The sequence below is a fragment of the Ovis aries genome, chromosome 3, assembly GCF_016772045.2.
Source record: "Ovis aries strain OAR_USU_Benz2616 breed Rambouillet chromosome 3, ARS-UI_Ramb_v3.0, whole genome shotgun sequence".
Lineage (NCBI taxonomy): Eukaryota > Metazoa > Chordata > Mammalia > Artiodactyla > Bovidae > Ovis > Ovis aries.
The window spans coordinates 44695383-44719611 of NC_056056.1; the positions used below are offsets into that span (position 1 = coordinate 44695383).

Below are 24229 nucleotides of genomic sequence, written 5' to 3' on the forward strand. Positions count from 1 at the left end.
CCCATACATGGTGCGGCCAAAAAGAAAATACTGACTTAAAATTATATTCCAAAATAGATTGGTTATGAGGTGGGATTTTCCTATTCTATTTAAATATGAGAGAATTGTGCTTTCCTTTATAACATTTTCTATCTTTACTCCCTTTTTCTGTTTTTTTTTTTTTAAATCATCACCCTCTTAGGCAAGCTGGGAAACATGCACATTTGTTTTCTGAATAGAAACAAAATATCTAGAATGAGAGTCCAAGTCATCTTCACTTGAATATATATTTATTTTAGAATGCGACACTAACAGCATGATGATCAACTGTCACAAACTTGTACCAAGAAGCACACAATCTTTAAAGTGTGTTGCTTTTCACAAGTAATTTAAGTATGGCATTATTATTATTTTGTACTAGAGTCAAAGACGACATTTAGATTCTTCAGCTTTGGGGCATTCAGTAACATCGAAGTGATTGTCTAGTCAGGCAGAGGCAAGAAATTCAAATGCAGTTTCTTTCTCTTCTGCCAGTTCCTTTGCAGTAAGATCCATTTTCTCACGTGAGAAATCATTAATAGGGAGACCTTCAACAACTTTCCAGGTCTTATCCTGTTTGAAAATAAATGCAAATTAAGAGATTTATGATTAAACTAGAAGTTGTTCCAGCAGGCAACAACTCAGTTTGAACTTAGAGGAATATGTTTTAAAATGTGAATCTAGAGAAGCAAATCAAAATCTAGATCTTAATTAACAGATAATTCTGATAAAAATTCAACATGTGAATTTGGAACTGACTGAATCTAGCAAAAACATCTTTAAATGAGGCTTTAATTAGCAAATATAAAAAACTATTGACTTCAGTACAGTTGTAATACAGAGCGACAATACTGAGAACCGTTGCTTCATTTAGAAGTAAGAGAATATTTATAGATATCCAGTGAGAGGCATAGTAACAAAAAGTGTCTAGTTGGCAGAGTTGAAACTTGCTTTCCAGATTAATTTAAATCTTTTAGTGACCTGAAGTTGTGCTTCACATGATTTTAAAGCTGAGAAAAATGTCTAATTTAGTAAAGGAACAACTTTCTAGATGAAAATATACCACTGTTAATAAAATCACACAACTGGTTTCCCATCAGGGGACAGAGGGTTAAAGGAAAAAACCCATAATACCTCACCTTGATTGTAACAGGGAACGAGTAAAGCAGATCATCAGGAATACCATAGGAGTTGCCATCTGAGATAATGCCCATGGACACAAACTCTCCCTGAAAAGAAGTAGCAGTCAATGTTTTATATTCGCATGGTGATAAAGAATTCCTTTTCATAACCAAAGGACACATGAACTAACAAAATTAAACCAGGCGACAGGTTCTTACTGATACTCTGTGTATAATTTCATTACTGTGTAAAGACTCATCATCAGGCACTTACACAAAAGGGCAACTTCCATGGTTACTGTCTTAGTCTACTCTTCGATCTATGTGTAAAGTAAGCCAGAGAAACCCTCATTTTATCAGTGAGGAAGCTGGTGGCCCAATATAGGTTTTAAGAAGAAAAATAGAGCCACCTCTACTATGTTAGGTGCTTTCCACATTTCATCTCATTGACTTTATAACCCTGAGTTAAATGCCATGTAAGAGATGACAAAACTGCTCAGAGAGGTTAAGCAACTTTCCCAAGGTTACTCACCTAGTCAGTAGCTGAGCTGGGATATGCACCTAACTGGCCTGACTGCAAGGCCACATGTCTTTTGTTTGATTTTTTGCATTATAGCATCAGAGGAAGAAATAAGAGTGGCCCGTGGAAGCCACTAAGCCCTCACCTCTGGGGTTCCAAACCAGATGTCTCTGACGTGGTCGCAGATGGCTTTCGCAGCCGACATTGCACTGGACAGTTTTCGTGCTTTGATGACGGCAGCACCACGCTGCTGCACAGTCTGGGTGGGCGGGAAGAGACAGCAGGTTATTCCTGGGGTGAAAGCCTGAAACTACAGCTCACTGTGTCCCCTCCAAAATCATACAACTACCCCATGGTGGCCTTATTAACCTCTTTCACTAAGAAGCATCAGTCCTTCTGAAAGAAAGGGACAACTAAAGACCCACACAGAAAGCTGACCACACTTTATATGAAGAAATGGATCTCTATAAGATAGCTGGATGACTAGAAGGTATCTAGTTTTTTCCCACTTTATCAGTCTTGACTGCCACACAATAGATCAGATTAGATTAGGACTACTTCAGTATGACTCCCAAAGAATATACACACTCATCAAAGGCCTGCTGTCTTTGGGTTTCCTCCTGCAACCCACTGCGGGGAGACTCAGGTCAGTAATGTGTGTGTCTCAAGAGTTTTCGATGCTTGGCTGTGAAGAGATCTCCCAGACTTTTCTCACCGTGATGAATTCTCCCTTGAGCCAGCTGTCATCTTTCAGAGCTTCATAAACACCAACTTCCTTTCCTTGCAGTTTGACTTTGGCATGGTTGACATCCGGATACTGAGTTGAGGAATGGTTTCCCCAGATGATGACATTCTTTACATCGTCAGAAGTCACTCCAAGTTTAAGAGCAATCTAGTTGAACAAAAAACAAATACGTTACTTAGACAAATTTTTTTTTTGTTTTAAATTTCAAATTGTGATCTATTTGACAAATGTACTTAAGATAAAAACCTCTGAAACTTTAAGAGAACACAAGACTTATATTGATTTGTAAAAAAACAACAAAATAAACAAACAAATCCTCCCTCCCCCCATAGATTTTACTGTTTGGTAAGTTTCCCAAAAGAACTTAATAGTAGAGAAAGTATCTAAATACCTGATTGGTCAGAAATGCTTAGGTGACATCTCCAAGTATTAACAACAAAACAAAGGTCATATTTATGTATTCAAGCAATATTAAACTTTGGTGTTTTATATTTGATTAAGCTACTATACAAATAAGTCATCCATAAACTGTAAGATGATCCTTATTTTTAAGCATTCTACTTCAATACTGTACCCTATAATGTTTAAGGCTCTTGAGGTGGAATCCACTCCTAGTAGTAAAGATGCTGCGAAGATTGTTGAAATGACGAGAATGGATTTAGAATATTACACATAAACTTGGTTGATAAAGCAGTGGCAAGGTTTGAGAGATTTACTTACAGTTTTGAAATCAGTTCTACTCAGGGTAAAATGCTATCACACAGCATTGTATGCTATAGAGAAATTTTTTGCAAAAGGAAGATTTCACTGTTGTCTTATTTTAAGAAACTACCACAGTCACCTGAACCGTCAGCAACCACCAAGCTGATCAATCAGCAGCCATCAACATGAAGGCAAGACCCCTCAACCAGCAAAAATATTATGACCTACTGAAGGCTCAGATGATAGTTAGCTTTTTTTTTTTTTTTTTTTAGCAACAAGGCCTTTTTTGAATTAAGGTATGTATATATTGTATGTATATATTTTTTAGACATAATGTTTTTGCATACTTAACACACTACATACAAATAAAACTTATATGTACTAGGAAGCCAGAAAATTAATTGGCTGGCTTTATTCCTATACTTTACAGAAAGTGAAGCGCTCAGTCATGTCCAACTCTTTGCGACCCCATAGACTATACAGTCCATGGAATTCTCTAGGCCAGAATACTGGAGTGGGTAGCTGTTCCCTTTTCCATGGGTTCTTTCCAACCCAGGGATTGAACCAACGTGTCCTGCATTGCAGGTGGGATTCTTTATCAGCTGAGCCACCTGGGAAGCCCAAGAATACTGGAGTGGGTAGCCTATCTCTTCTCCAGCAGATCTTCCTGCCCCCAGGAATTGAACCAGGGTCTCCTGCATTGCAAGGCGATTCTTTACCAGCTGAGCTACTGTCCTCAAGCAGCATTGTTATATAATCCTTAAAAGTCGTGTCTGACTCTTTGCGACCCTATGGACTGTAGCCTACCAGGCTCATCCATCCATGGGATTTCCCAGGCAAGAATACTAGAGTGGGTTGTCATTTCCTTCTCCAGGGGATCTTCCCAACCCAGGGATCAAACAAGGGTCTCCCACATTGCAGGCAGACACTTTACCCTCTGTGCCACCAGGGAAGTCCTCAGGAAGCTGAGCTACTAGGGAATTCTAAACTTGCTTTCCTGTAATTTCTTTCTAATTAGATAGCAGAATTTATAAGGATCTAAAAGAGAAAGGTTTTAGAAAAAATTTTTAAAGCTGATGTGTTAGGGTTACAGTGTGATTTTTCTTTCCTTTATGTTGCAGTAAGAATGAGAGGGAAAAAAAATAGTTATGCCAGAATCCACAGCTTTTGCACACACAGATAATAGCAGTACCTCATCAAAGCTCTGGTTGTGCGTGATATTTTAGCCCCATACTCGAAAGAACTCAAAAGTCCCTTAAGAATGGTTAAACAAAGCATGGCTGTTAGCATAACTGACACCATCTTGGGCCCTTATAGTTTCTCCTATCCTTTAAAACTGACCTGAGAAGTGAATCACACCTAGGGCTTTGTAGTTTATATTATATGGTTTAATAAACAGTAGGATCAGGTAGCCAGCCTCTCTGCTCCACTGGTTTCCAATGATGAAAGCCTCCCTTGACATTCCTGGCACCCATGATACCAGTTATCCGTTCATAAATCTTAATTCAGAAATGTCCTGTTTCAAAGCATCTACACTCATACCTGAGGGTAACTATTAAATTGTCCCTGTGGCTCCTCTGTGGTATGGTGTGCAGCTGCAAATGTTTCTGGGTCTTTGTTTGCCTGATCCCAATCCCACCCTGTGAGTAAGCTACCCTATAATAAACTGATTCACTGGTTATATGCAGCTGCCTGCCTTGTTTTTTGGTCTCAAGATGCCTTCTCAGTTTAGTGGGCACTTTTCATTCCTTCTGTCTTCTAGCACAAACTGTAGTACATTCATATAATTAAATAATAAATGGAGTAACAATAAAAAGGAATGAACTACCGATACATGTAACAACTTGAATGGCTATTAAAAGCATTACACTGAATGAAAAGAGGGTCAAAAGGTTACTTACTGCAGGATTCTATTTTTAAAACATTCTTAAAATGACAAAAGCATAGAGTTGGAGAACAGATAAATGTTCCTTAGAGTTTAGGAAATGAGAGGGACTGTGTAACAATAAAAAGGCAACATGAATAGGAGTTCTTTGTGGGTGATGGTACAGTTTGTGGTTATAGTAATATATATAATTAGATGACATAGGATCACTCATAAAGACATAAAAACTGTGGAAATCTGAGTAAAGCTATTTAACAGTGTTGTGTGTAGTTTAGTCAATTTCCTAGTTTTGATAATGATCTATAGTTATGTAAAATGTCATCACTGGGGGAGGAGGGTGGTGGGTACATGGGGTTCTCTGTACTATTTCTGCAACTTCTTCTAAGTCTAATTATTCCAAAATAAAAAGTAAAACATGACAGCCAACCAACCAAAATGATAAAAATGAAAAAAGCCATTACCTAAAATGTTTGCAATGCCTTGGACTCATCTTCATGCTAATTTATTCAGTCAAGGAAGAAGCAAGTTGTGCTTACTTTCACTGACCCTTATAAGTCGAGATTTATTTTCTGAGTCCTAAAATAGATTTTTAAAATAACTTAAAATTTTGTTTTTGACATTTAAAATCACTTCTGATCTAATCCCTACTTCATCTAGAGTTCTGCAAAAATTAGGACTACTAACTACTGTATCCCTGGTGGCTCAGAGGTTAAAGCGCCTGCCTGGAAACGAGGGAGACCCAGATTCGATCCCTGGGTTGGGAAGATCCCCTGGAGAAGGAAATGGCAACCCACTCCAGTACTCTTGCCTGGAGAATCCCATGGAGGGAGGAGCCTGGTAGGCTACTAGTCCATGGGGTCGCAGAGTCGGACATGACTGGGAGACTTCACTTTCACTTTCGACTACCGTATCAGTCTTCACAGGTTAGTTGGGTGGTTGGTTTCTGGGGTACCAGGCTACTGATCTGCTTAGTGGTTGGGGCAGAGTGATGTGCTATGCAATGAGTACCATTTTCTGTGTGTACCACGACCTGAAGGGACTTGCAAAGAACTGTTCTTACTTATATTTGGCTGGCATCATTGAGAAAAAGGAAAATTATACTGGGGCAAGTGAGCCAAGATGTATATTATTAAGAATTTAGAAGTCCTAACTCTGCTGAATGTCAACTCCAACGTACAGTGAGGACAGACTGCCTGCAGGCCTCTCCTTCCTACAGGAGGCTCCCCTGACTACCTGTGTCCTGTTTGCCCACTTCCTCTTGTTCTTTAGATCTCTTGAGCTAATCAGCTTCTCTCTGAATAGCAAAGGCCAGTACTATGCACCCAGCATATGTGATTTCTGAATATCATGCACGTCAGAGCTAAACTACCATGTACCCAGGATAGTAAGCAGCTCCTTGCTCCTTCAGACAGTTTCATGCCTGTCACACAGACCTGTTGAACAGCTTTTGACTCATTCTCCAGCTCTAGTTAATTTTCTTCTCTGTGATACTACCTAACTGGTTTCATTGACAAATTACCTTGCCAGCCAGCAGAAAACATACGTAGCTCTGGTCTGCAAATACACAGGGGAATTTTGCAGGTGAGAAACAGTCACTAGGCTGTGAGGCCCTCTGATTTCTAAAACAAATTATGTAAGACTAGGATTCATTCAGGGAGAAGGCAATGGCAACCCACTCTAGTATTCTCGCCTGGAAAATCCCATGGACAGAGATGGTAGTTACCTGCACTAAATGAGATAAGATCTATGTTAAGACCTTATCTTGATGCCTGTCACATAGTAAAAACTCAGTAAAGGTTGGCTGCTGTAATTATTAGTGATGATGATGATGAGATATATAACCAAATTTATCAGATATATAGCCATCCCTGGTGGGCTGCAGTCCATGGAGTCGCTAAGAGTGGGACATGACTGCGTGACTTCACTTTCACTTTTCCTTTCATGCACTGGAGAAGGAAATGGCAACCCACTCCAGTGTTCTTCCCTGGAGAATCCCAGGGACAGGGAAGTCTGGTGGACTGCTGTCAATGGGGTTGCACAGAGTTGGACACGACTGAAGTGACTTAGCAGCAGCAGCAGCAGCAGTATTCATTCATGTAAGAAAAATTAATCTTTGGGTCTGTTACTTTTCTCACTGGATTAACAGCCTCTAACAGGAGCAAAAAACAGCTCCTTCAAAAACTTCCTAACAGCTGTCATTGTGCCAGACCAGCATGCTGGAACATGGGCCAAAGTCAAAGTTTGTGGCTTTCTTCCCTCTTTCCTCACTTAGACTTTCACCCCTGCAAGGAAAACTGTTGCAGGCACTGGGACAAAGCATCCTTTTGCTGTGCATCTGAGAACAGTTTTCCAACGTCTGCCTCCACTAAGGCCTCAGGTCAAACAGCACAGGTGGAAATTTGTTGGTGTCGTCATCATTCTACCGTCTTCTCCCTGTTGCAACGCAGTGAATCACCATTGGTAATCCAAAGTCCACAGACGCAGCACCTGTGGTACCACCTTTTCTTTCATAACTGCTTTGGGTGTGCGTGTGAAGTTGCTTCAGTCGTGTCTGACTTTTTGTGATCCACTGGACTGTGGCCCATCAGGCTCTTCTGCCCATGGGATTCTCCAGGCAAGAATACTGGAGTGACTTGCCATGCCCTCCTCCAGAGATATTCCTGACCCAGGGATCGAACCCTTGTCTCTTCCATCTCCTGCGTTGGCAGGCAGGTTCTTTACCACTAGCACCCTCTGGGAAGCCCCATAACTGCTCTACAGTACCCCAATCTCCTGCCTCCAGTCATTCAAACCAACTCCCAGTTCTTCCAAGCCACTGAATACTGGCTAAATAATAAGAAAAAAGACCCAGCCCACAGCCCAAAGCCTCTCAGGAAATATCTGTAATTTAAGCTTGTTATCCAAATACTTTCTAAATTAACTGAGAGATTTCTGAAGTGTGACTCTTCTCAAAATTTGGGTTATACATCTCTTCATCATCATCATCAATAATAATTACAGCAGCCAACCTTTACTGAGTTTTTACTATGTGACAGGCATCAAGATAAGGTCTTAACATAGATCTTATCTCATTTAGTGCATGTAACTACCATCTGAGATAGATAACAATTATTATCCCATTTTACAGCTGAATACACTTTCTCAGGGTCACAGAGCTAGTGAATGGATTCAAGTCACTTGATCGCATTCCCAGGTGATGCTACTGGTAAAGAACCTGCCTGCCAATGCAGGAGCTATTAAGAAACATAGGTTTGATCCCTAGGTCAGGAAGACCCCTGGTAAGGGCATGGCAATCCACTCCAGTATTCTTGCCTGGAGAATCCTGTGGACAGAGGAGCTTGATGTGCTACAGTCCACAGGGTCCCAAAGAGTCAGACACGACTGAAGTGACTTAGCATGCATCCACCATACCATTATGTAAGAACACATGAGGGTGTGGAATTAGGCAGACCCCTTTACTGACTAGCTGTGTGACTTTGAGCAGGTTCCCTGACCTTTTTAGGCTTCAGAATTCTTATCTGTTAAACAGGAGATAGTAACAGATATCTCATATAGTTACTATGAGAAGTAAATGACAAATTAAATGTAAAACATTCAGTTTAGTATAGAAACTTAAATGTAAATTCTTTTCTCCTTCACTGGACCCTCCAGATCTGAAAGATTATCAGCTCTCAGTTTAAAGCAGTGGTTTTGTTAGCCAGATAGTAATAAGGGAGGTATGCAGTTAAACCAGAGTTTGTCATATTTTGCAGAAGCAGAATTCTGGGCAATAAGAGAATTGTAACATGCACAGGACAAGCTTGAGTTAAGAACTAGACTGTGAATTTCAGAAAGCTTCTGTTCTAAGGAGACTGGGAGAAAGGTGAACTAAGGCTTCCTAGGTCTTCATGTGGAAACAAAGGATAGATCTCAGTAATTAATGATTTTAAAAAGAACAAAGAGTGTAAGAACAAAAAACTGTTACTAGGCAAGAGAAGTAACCATAGCAAATGTAACAAATCAGTTGTAAAGACTCCCTGTTCTGTCCTGTTTCAAAGGTAAAGATCAACCAGAAGCACATTCTTGAGCTGTTTTGTGGCATCCAAAACCCCTTAAGCACTCAGTCACCAGATTAACTGGAGCCTAAGGAATGAGACTTTGCTGACACTTGTGACTTCACTCAATAGGTACCTGGATTTTGTCAACCAAGAGTGAACTTTGCCTCATTTTAATGCTAAAACCTCTACCCCAAGGACTGCCATTTTTGAACATGCAAGTCATGTATGTTTGAGCATGCTGTACTATGCAAGTGCATCTAGAACCCCAGCTTTACATGGAAGATATACTCACTCATGAATATGCATATTGTTGTTGTTCAGTCGCTAAATCCTGTCCTACTCTTTGTGACCCCCACGGCCTGTAGCACATCAGACTTTCCTGTCCTTCACTATCTCTCAGAGTTTGCTCAAACGCTTGTCCATTGAGTAAGTGACGCTATCCATCTCATACTCTATCATCCCCTTCTCCTGTCCTCAGTCTTTCCCAGCATTAGGGTCTTTTCCAATGAGTTGGCTATTCACATTAGGTGGCCAAAGTACCGGAGCTTTCGCTTCAGCATCAGTCTTTCCAGTGAACATTCAGGGCTGATTTCCTTTAGGATGGACTGGTTTGGTCTCCTTGCTGTCCAAGGACTCTCAGGTCCTCTACAGCACCACGATTCAGAAGCATTAATTCTTCAGTGCTCAGCTTTCTTTACGTCTAACTCTCGGATCCATACAAGACTACTGGAAAAACCATAGCCTTTACTATACAGACCTTTGTGGGCAAAGTGTTGTCTCTGCTTTTTAATACACTGTCAAGGTTTGTCACAGCTTTTCCTCCCAGGAGCAAGTGTCTTTTAATTTCATGGCTGTACTCACTGTCCACAGTAATTTTGGAGCCCAAGAAAATAAAATCTGCCACTATTTCCACTTTTTCTGCATCTGTTTGCCATGAAGTGATAGGGCCAGATGCCAAGATCTTAGTTTTTTGAATATTTTAAAGTCAGCTTTTTCACTCTCCTCTTTCACCCTCATCAAGAGGCTCTTTAATTCCTCTTCCCTTTCTGCCATAAGGGTGGTGTAATCTGCATATCTGAAGTTATTGATATTTCTCCCTGAAATCTTGATTCCAGCTTGTGCTTCATCCCGTTTGGCATTTTGCATGATGCATTTTTTACTCTGCATATAAGTTAAATAAGCAGGATGACAATATACAGCCTTGAAGTGCCCAATTTGGAACCAGTCCATGGTTCCATGTCAGGTTGTAACTGTTGCTTCTTAACCTGCATATAGGTTTTGCAGGAGGCAGGTAAGGTGGTCTGGTATTCCCATCTCTTTTCCCACAGTTTGTAGTGATCCACAGAGTCAAAGGCTTTAGAGTAGTCAATGAAGCAGAAGTAGATGTTCTTCTGGAATACTCTAGCTTTCTCTATGATCCAACGGATGCTAGCAATTTGACCTCTGGTTCCTCTGTCTTTTCAAAATGCAGCATGTACATCTGGAAGTTCTTGGTTCATGTACTATTGAAGCTTAGTTTGAAGGATTTTGAGCATTACTCTGCTACCATGTGAAATGAATGCAACTGTGTGGTAGTTTCAACATTCTTGGCATTACCTTTCTTTGGGGTTGGAATGAAAACTGACCTTTTCCAGTCCTGTGGCCACTGCTGAGTTTTCCAAATGTGCTGGCAGATTAAGTGCAGCACTTTCACAGCATCATCTTTTAGGATGTGAAATAGCTCAGCTGACATTCCATCACCTCCACTAGCTTTGCATCACTTAGTGATGCTTCCTAAGGCCCACTTGACTTCACACTCCAGGATGTCTGGCACTAGGGGAGTGATCACACCATCATGGTTATCTGGGTCATTAAGATCATTTTTGTACAGTTCTTCTGTGTATTCTTGCCACCTCTTCTTAATATCTTCTGCTTCTGTTAGGTCCATACCATTTCTGTCCTTTATTGTGCCCATCTTTGCATGAAATGTTCCCTTGGTGTCTCTAATTTTCTTGAAGAGATCTCTAGTCTTTCCCATTCTATTGTTTTTCCTCTATTTCTTTGCCTTGCTGACTTAAAAAAGGCTTTCTTATCTTTCCTTGCTATTCTCTGGAATTCTGCTTTCAGATGGGTATATCTTTCCTTTTCTCCTATGCCTTAAGCTTCTCTTTTTTCTCAGCTATTTGTAAGGCTTCCTCAGACAGCCATTTTTCCTTTTTGCATTTCTTTTTCTTGGGGATGGTTTTGATCACCGCCTCCGCAACAATGTTAGGAACCTCCATCCATAGTTCTTCAGGTATTCTGTTCATCAGATCTAATTCCATGAATCTATTAGTCTCTTCCACTGTATAATCGTAAGGGATTTGATTTAGGTCATACCTGAATGGCCTAGTCATTTTCCCTACATTCTTCAGTTTAAGTCTGAATTTGGCAATAAGGAGTTCATGATCTGAGCCATAGTTAGCTCCCAGTCTTGCTTTTGCTGACTGTATAGAGCTTTTCCATCTTTGGCTACAAAGAATATAATCAATCTTATTTTGGTATTGACTATCTGGTGATGTCTATGTGTAGTCATCTCTTATGTTGTTGAAAGAGGGTGCTTGCTCTGACCAGCACATTCTCTTGGAAAACTCTGTTAGCCTTTGCCCTGCTTCACATTTTGTACTCCAAGGCCAAATTTGCCTGTTACTCTTGGTATCTTCTTGACTTCTCACTTTTGCATTCCAGTTCCCTATGATGAAAAGGACATTTTGTTTTGGTGTTATTTCTAGAAGGTCTTGTAGGTCTTCACAGTACCATTCAACTTCAGCTTCTTCAGCATTAGTGACTGGGGCATAGACTTGGATTACTGTGATATTGAATGGTTTGCCTTGGAAACGAACCAAGATCATTCTGTTGTTTTTGAGATTGCACCCAAATACTGCATTTTGGACTCTTGACTATGAGGGCTACTCCATTTCTTCTAAGGGATTCTTGCCCACAGTAGTAGGTATAATGGTCATTTGAATTAAATTTGTCCATTCCATTCCTGTCCATTTTAGTTCACTGATAACTAAAATGTCGATGTTTACTCCTGCCATCTTGTTTGACCACTTCCAATTTACCTAGATTCATGGACAATCAGAGGGCAGACAGAATGAAAACCACAATCACAGAAAACTAACCAAGCAGATTACATGGAGCACAACCTTGCCTAACTCAATGAAACTATGAGCCATGCCATGTAGGGCCACCCAAGATGGACAGGTCATGGTAGAGAGTTCTAACAAAATATGGTTCACTGGAGAAGGGAGTGGCAAACTACTCAGCATTCTTGCTTTGAAAACCCCATGAACAGTATGAAAAACAAAAAGAAAAAAATATGATACTGAAAGATGAACCCCTGCCTCCAGCTGTACCCCCCGCCACCCAGGTCATTAAGTGTCCAATATGCTACTAGAGAAGAGTGGAGAAATAGCTCCAGAAGAAAAAAAGAGGCCGAGCCATAGTGGAAATAATGCCCAGCTGTGGATGCATCTGGTAAAGTCTGATGCTATAAAGAACAATATTGCATATGAACATGGAATGTTAGCTCCATGAATCAAGGTAAATTGGAAGTAGAATATGAGAAGGCCATAAAAATGAAAATGAAATTAAATATAAAATTGAAATCAATTTGCTTATCTGAGTGAAAAAAGCAGAACCACATGAAATACACAAAACTCAAACCTTTGTTTTTATAATTTCCTATGTACCTGACAAAAATAATTGTGTACCATTATGTGAATTATCTACACTAATGACTAATTTTTAACCACTGTACTAAGAGGACGTTAGCAGTGACATGTGATTAAAGGAAGGAAATGGAATATAAGAAGGAAATGAAATATAATGGTGAAAATTAAGTACAAAGTTCAGCTGCCTGAAGAGATTAGATTTAAAGATGTCCTAACAAACTGGAATAGTTACCTACTAAAACAAAACAAGAAAAAAAGTACAAAGTAAGATTCAGTTACTTTAAAGGTGAGAAAAAAGGTTTAAAGCTGAACATTTGTTAAGAATTGAAAAGGCATCTTTCTTACCTGAGCTTTAGCTCGGTTGTGATCCAAACGAGTCAAGCAACTGAAGTTCTCCTTGGGGATGGATGGTGCCGACTTGGAGGCAGTCAGGCAGTTGGTATTGGCTGGATTTCCCACCACAATAACCTAGGATGTACAGAAGGCACGGCAGAGCTTCAGACTGTACACTGATTTAGGTAAACCAACTTATCAACAGGATATGACTGAGGTAACATGTGGCCTTTTAATCAAGTTTGTGTGAGCTAAATATGTATAGTTATTACCCCAGTTTCTAGATTCTAGGCTTCTATCCTCCCTTCTAATATATTTTTTTTCCCTCTTGTTAGTATTTGATGTGAGTACTGAAAACATTTACTAAAACCACCATTATATATACGTCATTGTGTTTTCTGCTAAAATAGAGACAGTATTTATTTTCTTGCCATAAAAAATTAGTGACCAAAAGCTTTATCTCAGGGTTCGAGTTAATCATAAAAATTTCCCATCTCATAAAAGTAGCTCAAGAAAGAAATTCTTCTTTGAGGAGTTTACTTTAGGGCAGTGATTTGCCCTTATGAGTGAAAAGTGTTTCTCATTCTTGCCTAATCCTAAGAATTAACTGGGATAGTTGCTAAAATACCAGGTCCCACCCCTTCATACTCATTGAATCTATCTTTAGGAGAAAGCACTTCAGGCTTTTTTTCTTTTTGAAAGGGGGATACAGTGAATTACAATACAGCATAGCAAAATGAATACATGAATTTTTTTTATAAGTCTTAAAAAGCTTTAATAAAATGATTTTAAAAACTTACTGTGAAATTATATCAAACTTACAGAAAGCTACAAGCACCTTACAAAGACTAACTCCCACATCCCCTCTACCTAGATTCTCCAATTTGCCCCATCTCTCTCACCTCTGTGTGTACACACACACACACACACACACACAGAGCCTTTAGTTCTTTTGTGTCTGTCTGTGAGCAAGCTGCAGATAGGATACTCCAATATCCCTAGCTACTCCAGTGTAGGTGTGTATTTCCCCCTAGAAAGACATTTTTGGCTGAGAGGCAATTAATCTGCAAGCAGCACAGTAACTCCAAGCAGCCTTGTAATTTTTTTACTAAGAGACCTGGGGACTTCTCAATTTATTTCTATTATTTTCTGTTAATGATTACAGAAAATGAAAGTTAACTACTTGAAATAAAGTCTGCACAGAGCAGAAATTCAGGTGTTTATGAAGTATTATAATAGAACATTATAAATGGCAACATTAGAAAATCTTGTAAAATTTTCTTTTAGCTTTCTTTGAGTTCAGGATTGGGAGAAAGAAATGTATTAAAATCAGTAAAACCTCTAACCAGCAAAACTTTTTGCTGTGACAGTTAATTAAGTTCTAGGTAGGTAGGTAGTAGTGTTAGTCATTCAGTCGTGTCCAACTATTTGGGATCCCATAGACAGTAGCCCACCAGGCTCCTCTATCCATGGGATTCTCCAGGCAAGAATACTGGAGTGGATTGCCATTCTCTTCTCCATAGGATCTTCCTGACCCAGAGATCGAACCCAGGACTCCCATGTTGCAGGCAGCTTCTTTACTGTTTGAGCTACAGGGAAGACCTTCAAGTGTCTCTGGTGGTTCAGCTGGTAAAGAATCTGCCAGCAATGCGGGAGACCTGGGTTCAATCCTTGGGTTGGGAAGATCCTCTGGAGAAGAGAACAGCTACCTACTCCAGTATTCTGGCTGGAGAATTCCATGAACTGTATAGCCCATGGGGTCGCAAAGAGTCCGACACGACTGAGCAACTTTCAGTCCCTTAAGTTCTAGGTAACTGATACTGATTGGTAAAAGGAGGCTTTCTGTAACAGTAAGATAAATTTAAAACCAAATGGGTTGAACACCCAGAAGTCATAACTGACTCAACTCCTCGAGAGACAAGTATATCAAAATTCCTCTGGATTGAGAAAACCTGAGCACTCAGAAGTCACCACTTCCTGTCACTGAGAACAAACACAGCTTATAGCCATCTTCTTTCACAACCACACACAAATCCAAATGTCTGAATAAAAAGTCCTGTACAGCTAAAAGAGCACCAGAAGGTTCTGTGCCTTTTCTACAGGTTTACAAACTAATATTAAATCTCCATGTCATAGTTACAGGCAAAATATTTTTGAGCCCCTCAGAATATAGATTTCTACGCTATATGAACAAAGCCCATAAAGGGAAGGCTAATTGAGCAAAACCCTATACCTGTATTTACTGACCATTGCACAGAACTGGGGAAAAAAAGAAAGCAAATTATCTCATTTTTACTTAAATGCTGAAAGTAGATGTTTCAAATGCTGATAGTGAAAAACCGTGTAAAATATTCTTTTGGTCACCTTAACTGACTTCTTGGCATATTTGTCCAAGGCTGCACCCTGGCATTTGAAGATTTTCACATTTGCTTTGAGTAAATCTTTCCTCTCCATGCCATCCCTTCTTGGCATGGAGCCCACAAGAATGGCCACATCCAGGTCTTTGAAGGCAATCTCTTCTTTATCCGTGGCGATGACATCTGTGAACATGGCAATAAATATGCAGAGCTACTTAAACACCGAAGTCTGAGGTTTTTTCATATTGAATCTACCTAGTAACTCTTCCACTTTGCAGCAAATGTTTACTTTTACAAATCACAGTGATCAAAGTTTAAAGGGCCTAAGAAAAGAAAGGCAATATATTAATTCAACAACCATAACATAAGCATAAATGTCAATACATTTATTTTGCTTATCTTAATTTCAAAACTGTAGCTTTCATCTTTTATTATGATGCAAGGTATAATATACCTTTCAAAGTAACATTATTTATTCACATTAATTACCACTGATAACACAAAAGAGAAGCTAACTCACCTAACCTTTAAGTTACAATTACTTTAAGTTTTAAGATATCACCCAAATTAAAATCATACTTCTTGAGGACTTCTTTTCTGTAAGGAATAACATTGAGAGATTTATTTTGTCACAATTAATTTTAACATTTTATGTGCTGTGTTGCGCTTAGTTGCTCAGTTGTGTCCAACTCTTTGTGGCCCCATAGCCTGTAGCCCTCCAGGCTCCTCTGTTCATGGGGATTCTCCAGGCAAGAATACTGAAGTGGGTCACCATGCTCTCCTCCAGGGGATCTTCCCAACCCAGGTATTGAACCCAGGTCTCCCACATTGCTGGCATATTCAAGCCACCAGGGAAGCCCAAACATTTTATAAATGAAGACAATGAAATTTAAAGAGATCAATTAGCTACCTGTCAAAAAGGAGTGGGACTGTCATTTAAGTCCACATTGGTTCAGAGTTCAACCACTATGCTGCAGTCCAACAAAACATATACCACTTAATAGTTTTTGATTAAAGAGCATACAGTTGACCCTTGAACAACATAGGTTTGAACTGTGCATGTCCAGCTTATATGTGGATTTTTTTCTCCCATAGTAAATACTACAGTAAGGTACAGTCTGAGGTTGGGTGGACCTGCAGATACAGAGGAAGTGTGAACAGAGGGCCAACTATAAATTGTACTTGAATTTTCTACTGCAGGGAAGGTTGGCACCCCTAAGCCCTGAGTTGTTAAAGCATCAGCTGTATATCATGGCTCTCTTTTGCTGACTGTATTAAAAAGGCCATGACCAATGCTATAGACCAGATGTATTCCCATAAAATTATGTGTTGAAACCTAATTCCCAGTGTGATAGTATTAGGAAGTAAGGCTTTTGGGAAAAGATTAGGTCATGGGTGGAGAAGCCCTCAGGAATAAGATTAGTGCCTTATAAAGGAGGCTTAGAGAGCTCCCTCACCCGTTTTGCCATGTTAGGACACAGTGAGATGTCTGTCTATAAAGCAGGAATTGGGCTCTCATCAGACATCCAAGCTATTGGCTTTTTGATTACTGACTTCCCAACCTCCAGAACCATTAGAAATAATTTGTTGTTTATAAACCTATAAACTCTATGGTATTTTTGTTATAGAACCTCCAAATACTAAGACAATCAGAATATAGTGCTGTCACTGATAAATGTTTAGATCAGAAACTTGTGTCAATCAGGCTGCTGCTAAGTCGCTTCAGTCGTGTCCGACTCTGTGCAACCCCACAGACAGCAACCCACTAGGCTCCTCTGTCCCTGGGCTTCTCCAGGCAAGAATACTGGAGTGGGTTGCCATTTCCTTCTCCAATAATCAGGCTGCTATAAGTCCCCAAATAAGTATACGTAAGAGTTCCAGTTGGAGAAAAAAATAATCCATCTTCTTCCCAGTCATGCAGCCTTATCTGCTGAACCTTTATGCTCATAGCTGACCAAGGTCAAGCTGACTGTAACCTGGGTACACAAGAGTCAGCAGAGGGAACTCAGCAGAGAAGGGAATAAAAAGAAAAAAAGCAACATAAGAAGCTGATTTGGAAACAGTGGGTGAGGAAAAAGAACAGCTCGGACAGGGTAATGCATTCTCTTACATAACTTTGCAATCAAATGACTGAGGTGGCAGAGCAGCCCTTCCAGTGATTGTTTATTGAACAGACACATGAATTCTGAGCATGGGTTCTCTTGGGCGTCTATATATTTTTGATTCGTGCCAAGTTCTTTGAGAGTATTATTAATTCTTACCCTCCCTTTCCCAAAAAAGATAATGATGAAGGTAGAGCTGAAGAGAAACAGTCAAATTAGTTTACAGCTTGACCTAATATTTTAATGAATCTTTCAATCAAATTTAAGACTTCTGTCTTGACATTTGTTAATTAGTTATTTATTCATTCTTGGTATATATACATCTTACCAAGTTGTGGTAGTGCAAAAATAAAAAAAAACCTTTTAATGAAATAATTTCTAATTGAAAGGCCAGTTAACAAAGCTCTAAAACCTACTGTTTTAAAGATATAAAATACTATAAAATCCCTTTCTCCTCCACTCCCCAGCTGACCTTTTAGGAGGGGAAGGGCACAGTCTTGCAGCTCCATCAGGACACCATCCAGGACACCCATCATGGGAGTGATATCCAACAGCACGAGAATGATAGGCTGCCAGATAAACAGCAAGGACAGCATCTGTCAGTGTTGGTTATGTCATTTAGTCACAGAAAAAGTCGTTTCGCAGAGCTTTTGCTAATTGGTGTGTATATGTGTGTAATTCCCATTAATTAATCGTAATTATTTTAGGAAGTCAGGTGTCTACAGCAGGCTACCCTAAGAAAAAGGAATGCTATAAAACCAGCAATAGTTTGCTAACAGACACATTATGAGGAATCACCTTTACTGAATTTTAAAGGAGTACATGGAAGAAATACCAAATTGAAGTGAAATGCCACACCATGCTTTTGTTGTTGATGGCTGTGTATCCAATTTTAGTTCATAGAAAGCTAAGCACAGTATCTTGCATGAAGGAACTTGATATCCATGGGTAAGGACAATGGATAGATGATTATCTTAGAAAAGGATTTTAGTATACATCAGACCTGCTAGAGTAAAGGGAGGTAGTGGTGCAGTTGCCAAGTTGTGTCTGGCTCTTCTGATTGCAGGGACTATACCCTGCCAGGCTCCTCTGTCTGTGGGATTTTTCAGACAAGAATATTGGAGTGGGCTGCCATTTCTTTCTCCAGGGGATCTTCCCGACCCAGGGATTGAACCCAGGTCTCCTCCACTGAAGGCAGATTCTTTACTGACTGAGCTACCAGGGAATAGAGGGTACCTGCTTCAAACTGGGAAACTGATTTGCCTGTTTAATTCTTCGGAGTGTAAAGACCATTTATGAACAAGAAAGTGCTGATTCAGCAACTTTTCTCCCATCTGACTCTCCGTAACAGTTACTGTCATTATGACATTTGCTGGCAGCACCAAGTCAACGTAACAGTACATGGAATAGTTATAATTTGCAAAGCATTTTCAGTGCCCAGAGGGGTGCACGGAACCTGCCAGATTCCATTTATAGTTGTGTGTCTCAGACATTTATTGGGATTATTCATTCCTTTAAAAATTTATTTGCAAGTAAATAGAAGGTTTTATTGAAAATGTTCTTACTTTTACTTAAGACTTATTGACACTTGCCCCTACCTGGTCTTTACCGAAGACAGATCCATTTCCAATACTGTATAGTAGTGAATATGCAATTTGACCAGCTGCTCCAGTCACAAGGACTCGGATTGGCTCAGACTGTAATGAAAGAAACCCATTAACATCTTATTAAAAAAAGGCTACTCTACCCTAAAGTTGTTCAATATTTTTCTCTATATAGAAGACCACCACATACTTTAAAAGCTAATGTAAAATTTTAAAGACCATTTGCATCTGGCTTAGTAGAAGATATTCCAGACTTGTCTCAGTAAACACAGCATGCACAAAACCACCAAGTGACTTCTGGGACATTTATGTGGTGTTAGTTAACTCTCCCTGCTATCTTTGATTTACTTACAAAATCTTATCCATCTCTTTTAGGATATTTTACCACTAAAAATAGTCCTAACAATTTTGATGTGCATTATATGATGATACTAACCCCAGTGGCTACTAGAACCTTACAAATCTTCTTATGCAAATCCCCCACTCCCTTCAGTTCACAAGAACCCTTCACACCAGGAAGAGAAACAGAGGTTAAAACTTTCCATTTACAAGGAACCAGAAAGTGTATTAATCATGATTCAAGTCCTTGGGGAAAGAAAAATGAGTCTATACCTTTTATTTCAGAAGAAAAAAAGAAAAAAAAAGGTGGATTAAAATACATTTTATCTGGATTATAATCTGGATTGTAATAAATTTTAGCATTAAGTAACAAACAACAGTAGCAACAGGTAGTCACAGCTAACAACCTGATACCAAGGGAAAATTAATATTAAAGGGGAGGGAGAGGAAAAAGTACGAAGAACATATAATAGAAGGAAGTCATAGACCTTGGACAAAATCTGAACATATGGACGTAAAGTATATATATCTAGTTCAGAGTGATGACCCTGAGTTATTAGAAATAAGTTAAATTAACCTCAGAGAAGTAAAGGAGAGAAATATTTCTATTAAAAAGAGTTAAACAAAAATCCCTGGAAACTTAAATGGGTAAGTTTAGATGGAAAAATTCAACCAAGGGAATTGTTTTCTCGGACAATGCTGGGTTAAGTGTACTTCCACTCTGTAAGTGGTCAGTGTGTCACCTAGTTTGTTACCCACATGAGAGAAGCAGCTGAACTGACTGGAGATAGAAGCATTAGGTTTCTTTGTATTAAGACTTCCCCCTTCAAGAGGGGTCAGCTCTTGGCAGTTTGTTATCTATAGAATTCAGACGGGGGGGAAAACCTCTCAGGACAGTGTCAATGCTATAGAGAAAGGAATCTAACACTGCAGACGACGCATGTGTTTCTTCCTCAGAGATGCCCAGAGTGAGTGGGAAGAAAGGGGAAAACTATGGAGTTCCTTCCTGACCTTCTGGGCCTCTTCCCTACACTTTTCACCAACTTCCCCCACGCTTTCATATCTAAATAAACAAAATATGATAATTCCTCAAATAATCCAGTTTAAAACAATGCATACTTATGTTCCCAATAGGCTTTAGGTTTATAAAGAACACTATGTGCTATTCTATATATTTACTTTCTATCACACGGCCTTTACATGTTTTAAATTCTGTCATTTCCCTCTCTTTCCTTAAGTATAGTACATGATAGTAGAAATGATTGCGCCTCCCTCTTTAGAATGCAAGCTCGTTAAGGATAGGGGCTTTGTCTATTTTATTTACTGTTGTATCCCAGCTGCCTAGAACAATGCCTGGCATGTAGTTAGAGCTCATCAAACACTTGCTGAAGGAGGAGCTGGATCTTGGAAAATTACTATCAAAACCATGGGAATGTAAATTGTTTGGAGGCAAACCCAACATGCTTTAAAGAACTGTTTTACATATTTGCACTGAGAAGCTTGAAAATAGTGACAATAGTTCCAGGTATGGCTAGCAAAATTATTTAGCTCAGTAGTTCTAATCAAAGTCTTTTATTGTGTACCTTGTACATAATACATGCCAGAGAATCCATTAGTGAACCATATGTAAGAAACAAGAGGATAAGGCAATTTTTTAAAACAGGAGGCTAGAGATGCATAGAGTGATGAAGAGATGGCCGCTACAGCTAGACTTTCCGGTTCAAATCTCCATTCCTCAACTCAGCTGAGGAATGTCCTTAGGCAAGTTACTGTATTGTTTCTCTAAGGTTGAGATGGAGTTAATAGCAGCTACCTAACAAGGCAGTAAGGATTGAGACAGTGAACACACAAAGTAGTAAGACTAGAATGTGGCAAGCACTCTAATAATAGGTCTCTGTCACCACAGATTTTCCCTCTAAGGACTCTTGTAGCTTATGTTTATTTTCCACTACCCTGTGGTACTCCTGTGAGAAGTCTGCCTTTGACTCAAATTTGCACTCCCATATAGCATTCAAAATGGATATGTTGAATGAAGGAAAGCAAGGGTTAAGAGAAATAGAACACATGCTACTTCAATGAAAGCAACCTAGGATAAGAAATGAGGGTAAAGTGACTACCACTACTACATATAAAACTTAATCTCCCAGAAAGCAGGTAGATGGTTAGAATAATGCAGTCAATTTTAGGCATTAATTTTAGCTACTAAAAAAAAATAAAGGTTTCCAAGTATCACAGTCCCTAGTAAGGGATTGTGGGCAACTAATAAATAGCCATTAATCCTATCTCAGCAGTTTCCTTCCTGTGTATCACTGAGCAAATTATTTTCATAGGTAGGTAATTCCATCTCATTATAAGTAGTATGAAGCCTAGTGTCTGAATCTCTGATGATGAAACAGAAAAGAAAGCGCAGTATTTGGTTCTGCCTGCTCTTTGCATCATTGCAGTTGAAAAGCAGGAGGGTGGGAGATTCCCACTGACTTTTCACAATGTTACAGTGTGAAGAGAGGTTACTATTCTTTGCTTAGATATCTGGGCAGTCTGCCAACATTCAAAGAAGGAATATCTTTGCTCTTGGCAGGGTATTAATGACCTTCCTGCCGATGTGGGCTCTGTCCTGCGATGTGGGCTCTGTCCTGCGCATGTGTTCAAGTCTTTCGTTTGTAAAGTTTGAATTTCAGTGTTCCTTCTGTTATTCTATGGAAAGATCCATATATTCCATTTTTACTTTCTTATTTATACATATTTCTGTAATATAAAAGACACATAAACAGTATTCAGATTCTTTCATACAGTTTATTCTTGCTATCATTCCCAATGGACACAGGAAAGAATCCCCTCCTTTAAAAAAAAAAACAGAGACACAAAAACCTGATTTTTAACAGCTTACACAAGATGGGTCTTTTCTAACGCAGTGATTGTATACACAGCCTCCTGAGGAGGCAAGGCGATTGAGTCATCTGAGAATTTGCTGTCAAGTTTCTGCAAACTGACAGGAGGATTCTTCCTCATGGACATTATTTGGTGCTCCAGTGACCTTCCAGGGGTCAGGCCTGCTTTGATCTACCATGCAGAAAAACAAAGAAAGAATGGGGGCCCAGGATCTTTGTGTGACCTTGGGAAAATCATTTGACCTAACCATATTTTTGAAGATTAGAGGAAATAATTTCCAAATTCCCTTCCAATTCTAGAAATATAATATTCTCATTGTAAAACCATCAAGTAATATAAATGCTGATATATAGTTTAGCTTGTATTTGCAGTATGAACTTGCATCTTCATCCAGAACTTCAGCAACTAAAAATAAAATTTCAGAATGACTTACCTGTGTAAATGACAAAATATGGTAAAATGGAAAGAGTGTGAGATCCTTGGAGGCAAATGTGTGACCTTGAGAAAATCACATTTGCTTTGGGTTTCAGTAAACTCAATTTTAAGATGGTCAAGATGTTTTCTAAAAGGTTCCATCCAGTTTTAAAATTATGAAGTCTGAGGTTCTCTGATAATAAGTACCTCTGCTTTCTTGCTAAGATTATTAGGTCAGAAACCACTGAATCCATCGTTCAAATGACTAATTATGTTATCTTACAAAATAAATAGGGAACCTAGGTTTATCACTGAAAATTGGAAGCTGTTGCCACTGGCTCCTTTTCAAAGGTGGAGGGAGTTATCCCCTTGCCCTTAAAACACGTCTTTTCAGGTTCTGGAAATGTTCCAATTCCTTCAAATATTTCCCCATTCATTTCAGTATTTTGAAACAATGGAGGAAAACCATTCTCAACTATAAACACAAGTACTGAAGCAATTTCTCTCAGGTTGGTATCAAATGTCACCTTCAACCAGCATGCTGATTATTCATACGTCAGAGTTCCCTCACCCCCACCCCTTTCCTTCTCCCTTTCAACAGAGACAAGATATGGAGATCTTGGTGTCCAAATCTTCAAGCCAAGATGATTACATTGTGTAACATTGAAAAGTGCTGGTTCTAGAATTCGTAACATACAGATTACTAAAAAACACAAATTATCTGTCTAGGGGCGCCGTCACTGTAACATGTACTGGCATAGAAGGAGATCAATGAACAGGTTTTAAATCACATTTCTTGAAATTAGACATGGCGGAAACACTTCTCCCGAAAAGGCAGATTGTAATCCCGAGCATCTGGTAAGCACTACCTTTTCATTGAGGGCCTTCTGCTTTCAAAAGCTTTGTGACAAAAGCCCTTAAAAACACTGTGGGTTTAAGAGGAGAAAAGAGATTAAGGTCCAACACTCCGCATTTCAAACCTTATCGGCCTTATCAATCCCCTAGAGGGTGCTTGGGAGAAATCCCCCAGCTTCGTATTTTGTACGCTCAACATGCAGAAGGGCTGAGATCTCGCCTCTCCAAGGACAGTGATTTCTCTAAAGCCCTTCTGAAAACCTCAGCTGGAAATAAAACTCTTTCCCAATAACTAACTAGGTCACTGCGACAGTCTCCAGAAGATGAATCGAGACTTTCCAAAGGGCGCAAAGGACAATCCCTTGGACAGCCTTCCCCCAACAGTCCTTCAAGCGCAAGAAACGCCACAGAGGGGCGCGAAGGCCGTAGGTGGGCAGCATGCAGGGGCCCACACTCACCATGATTGGGAAGGGCGCGGACACTTTCTGCACTTGCCGAATGAGCCTCAGGCCAGTCGGGTCACCTCTATCGTGGAACCGACTCAGAAAGGGCGAGCGGTGTTCGAAAAGAAAAAACTCGGCTCCCGACCGCGGGGCCCTCTGGGAACTGTAGT

At 39.6% G+C, this 24229-nt stretch overlaps 2 protein-coding genes across 4 annotated transcripts in view; one reads left to right on the forward strand and one right to left on the reverse strand.

Annotated features, from left to right (window-relative positions):
- WDPCP (WD repeat containing planar cell polarity effector) overlaps positions 1 to 24229 on the forward strand; it is a 727433-nt gene that overhangs the window by 259366 nt on the left and 443838 nt on the right. The gene's annotated exons all lie outside the window — the stretch shown is intronic.
- Positions 253 to 24159, reverse strand: MDH1 (malate dehydrogenase 1). The gene is made up of 9 exons (XM_004005845.4): positions 24075 to 24159; positions 19114 to 19212; positions 17988 to 18084; positions 15421 to 15596; positions 13069 to 13191; positions 2375 to 2551; positions 1805 to 1918; positions 1158 to 1247; positions 253 to 591 (listed from the first exon to the last, which is right to left on the reverse strand). The coding sequence occupies exons 1-9, from the start codon at positions 24075 to 24077 to the stop codon at positions 466 to 468; spliced, it is 1005 nt and encodes a 334-aa protein (XP_004005894.2). The 5' UTR covers positions 24078 to 24159; the 3' UTR covers positions 253 to 465.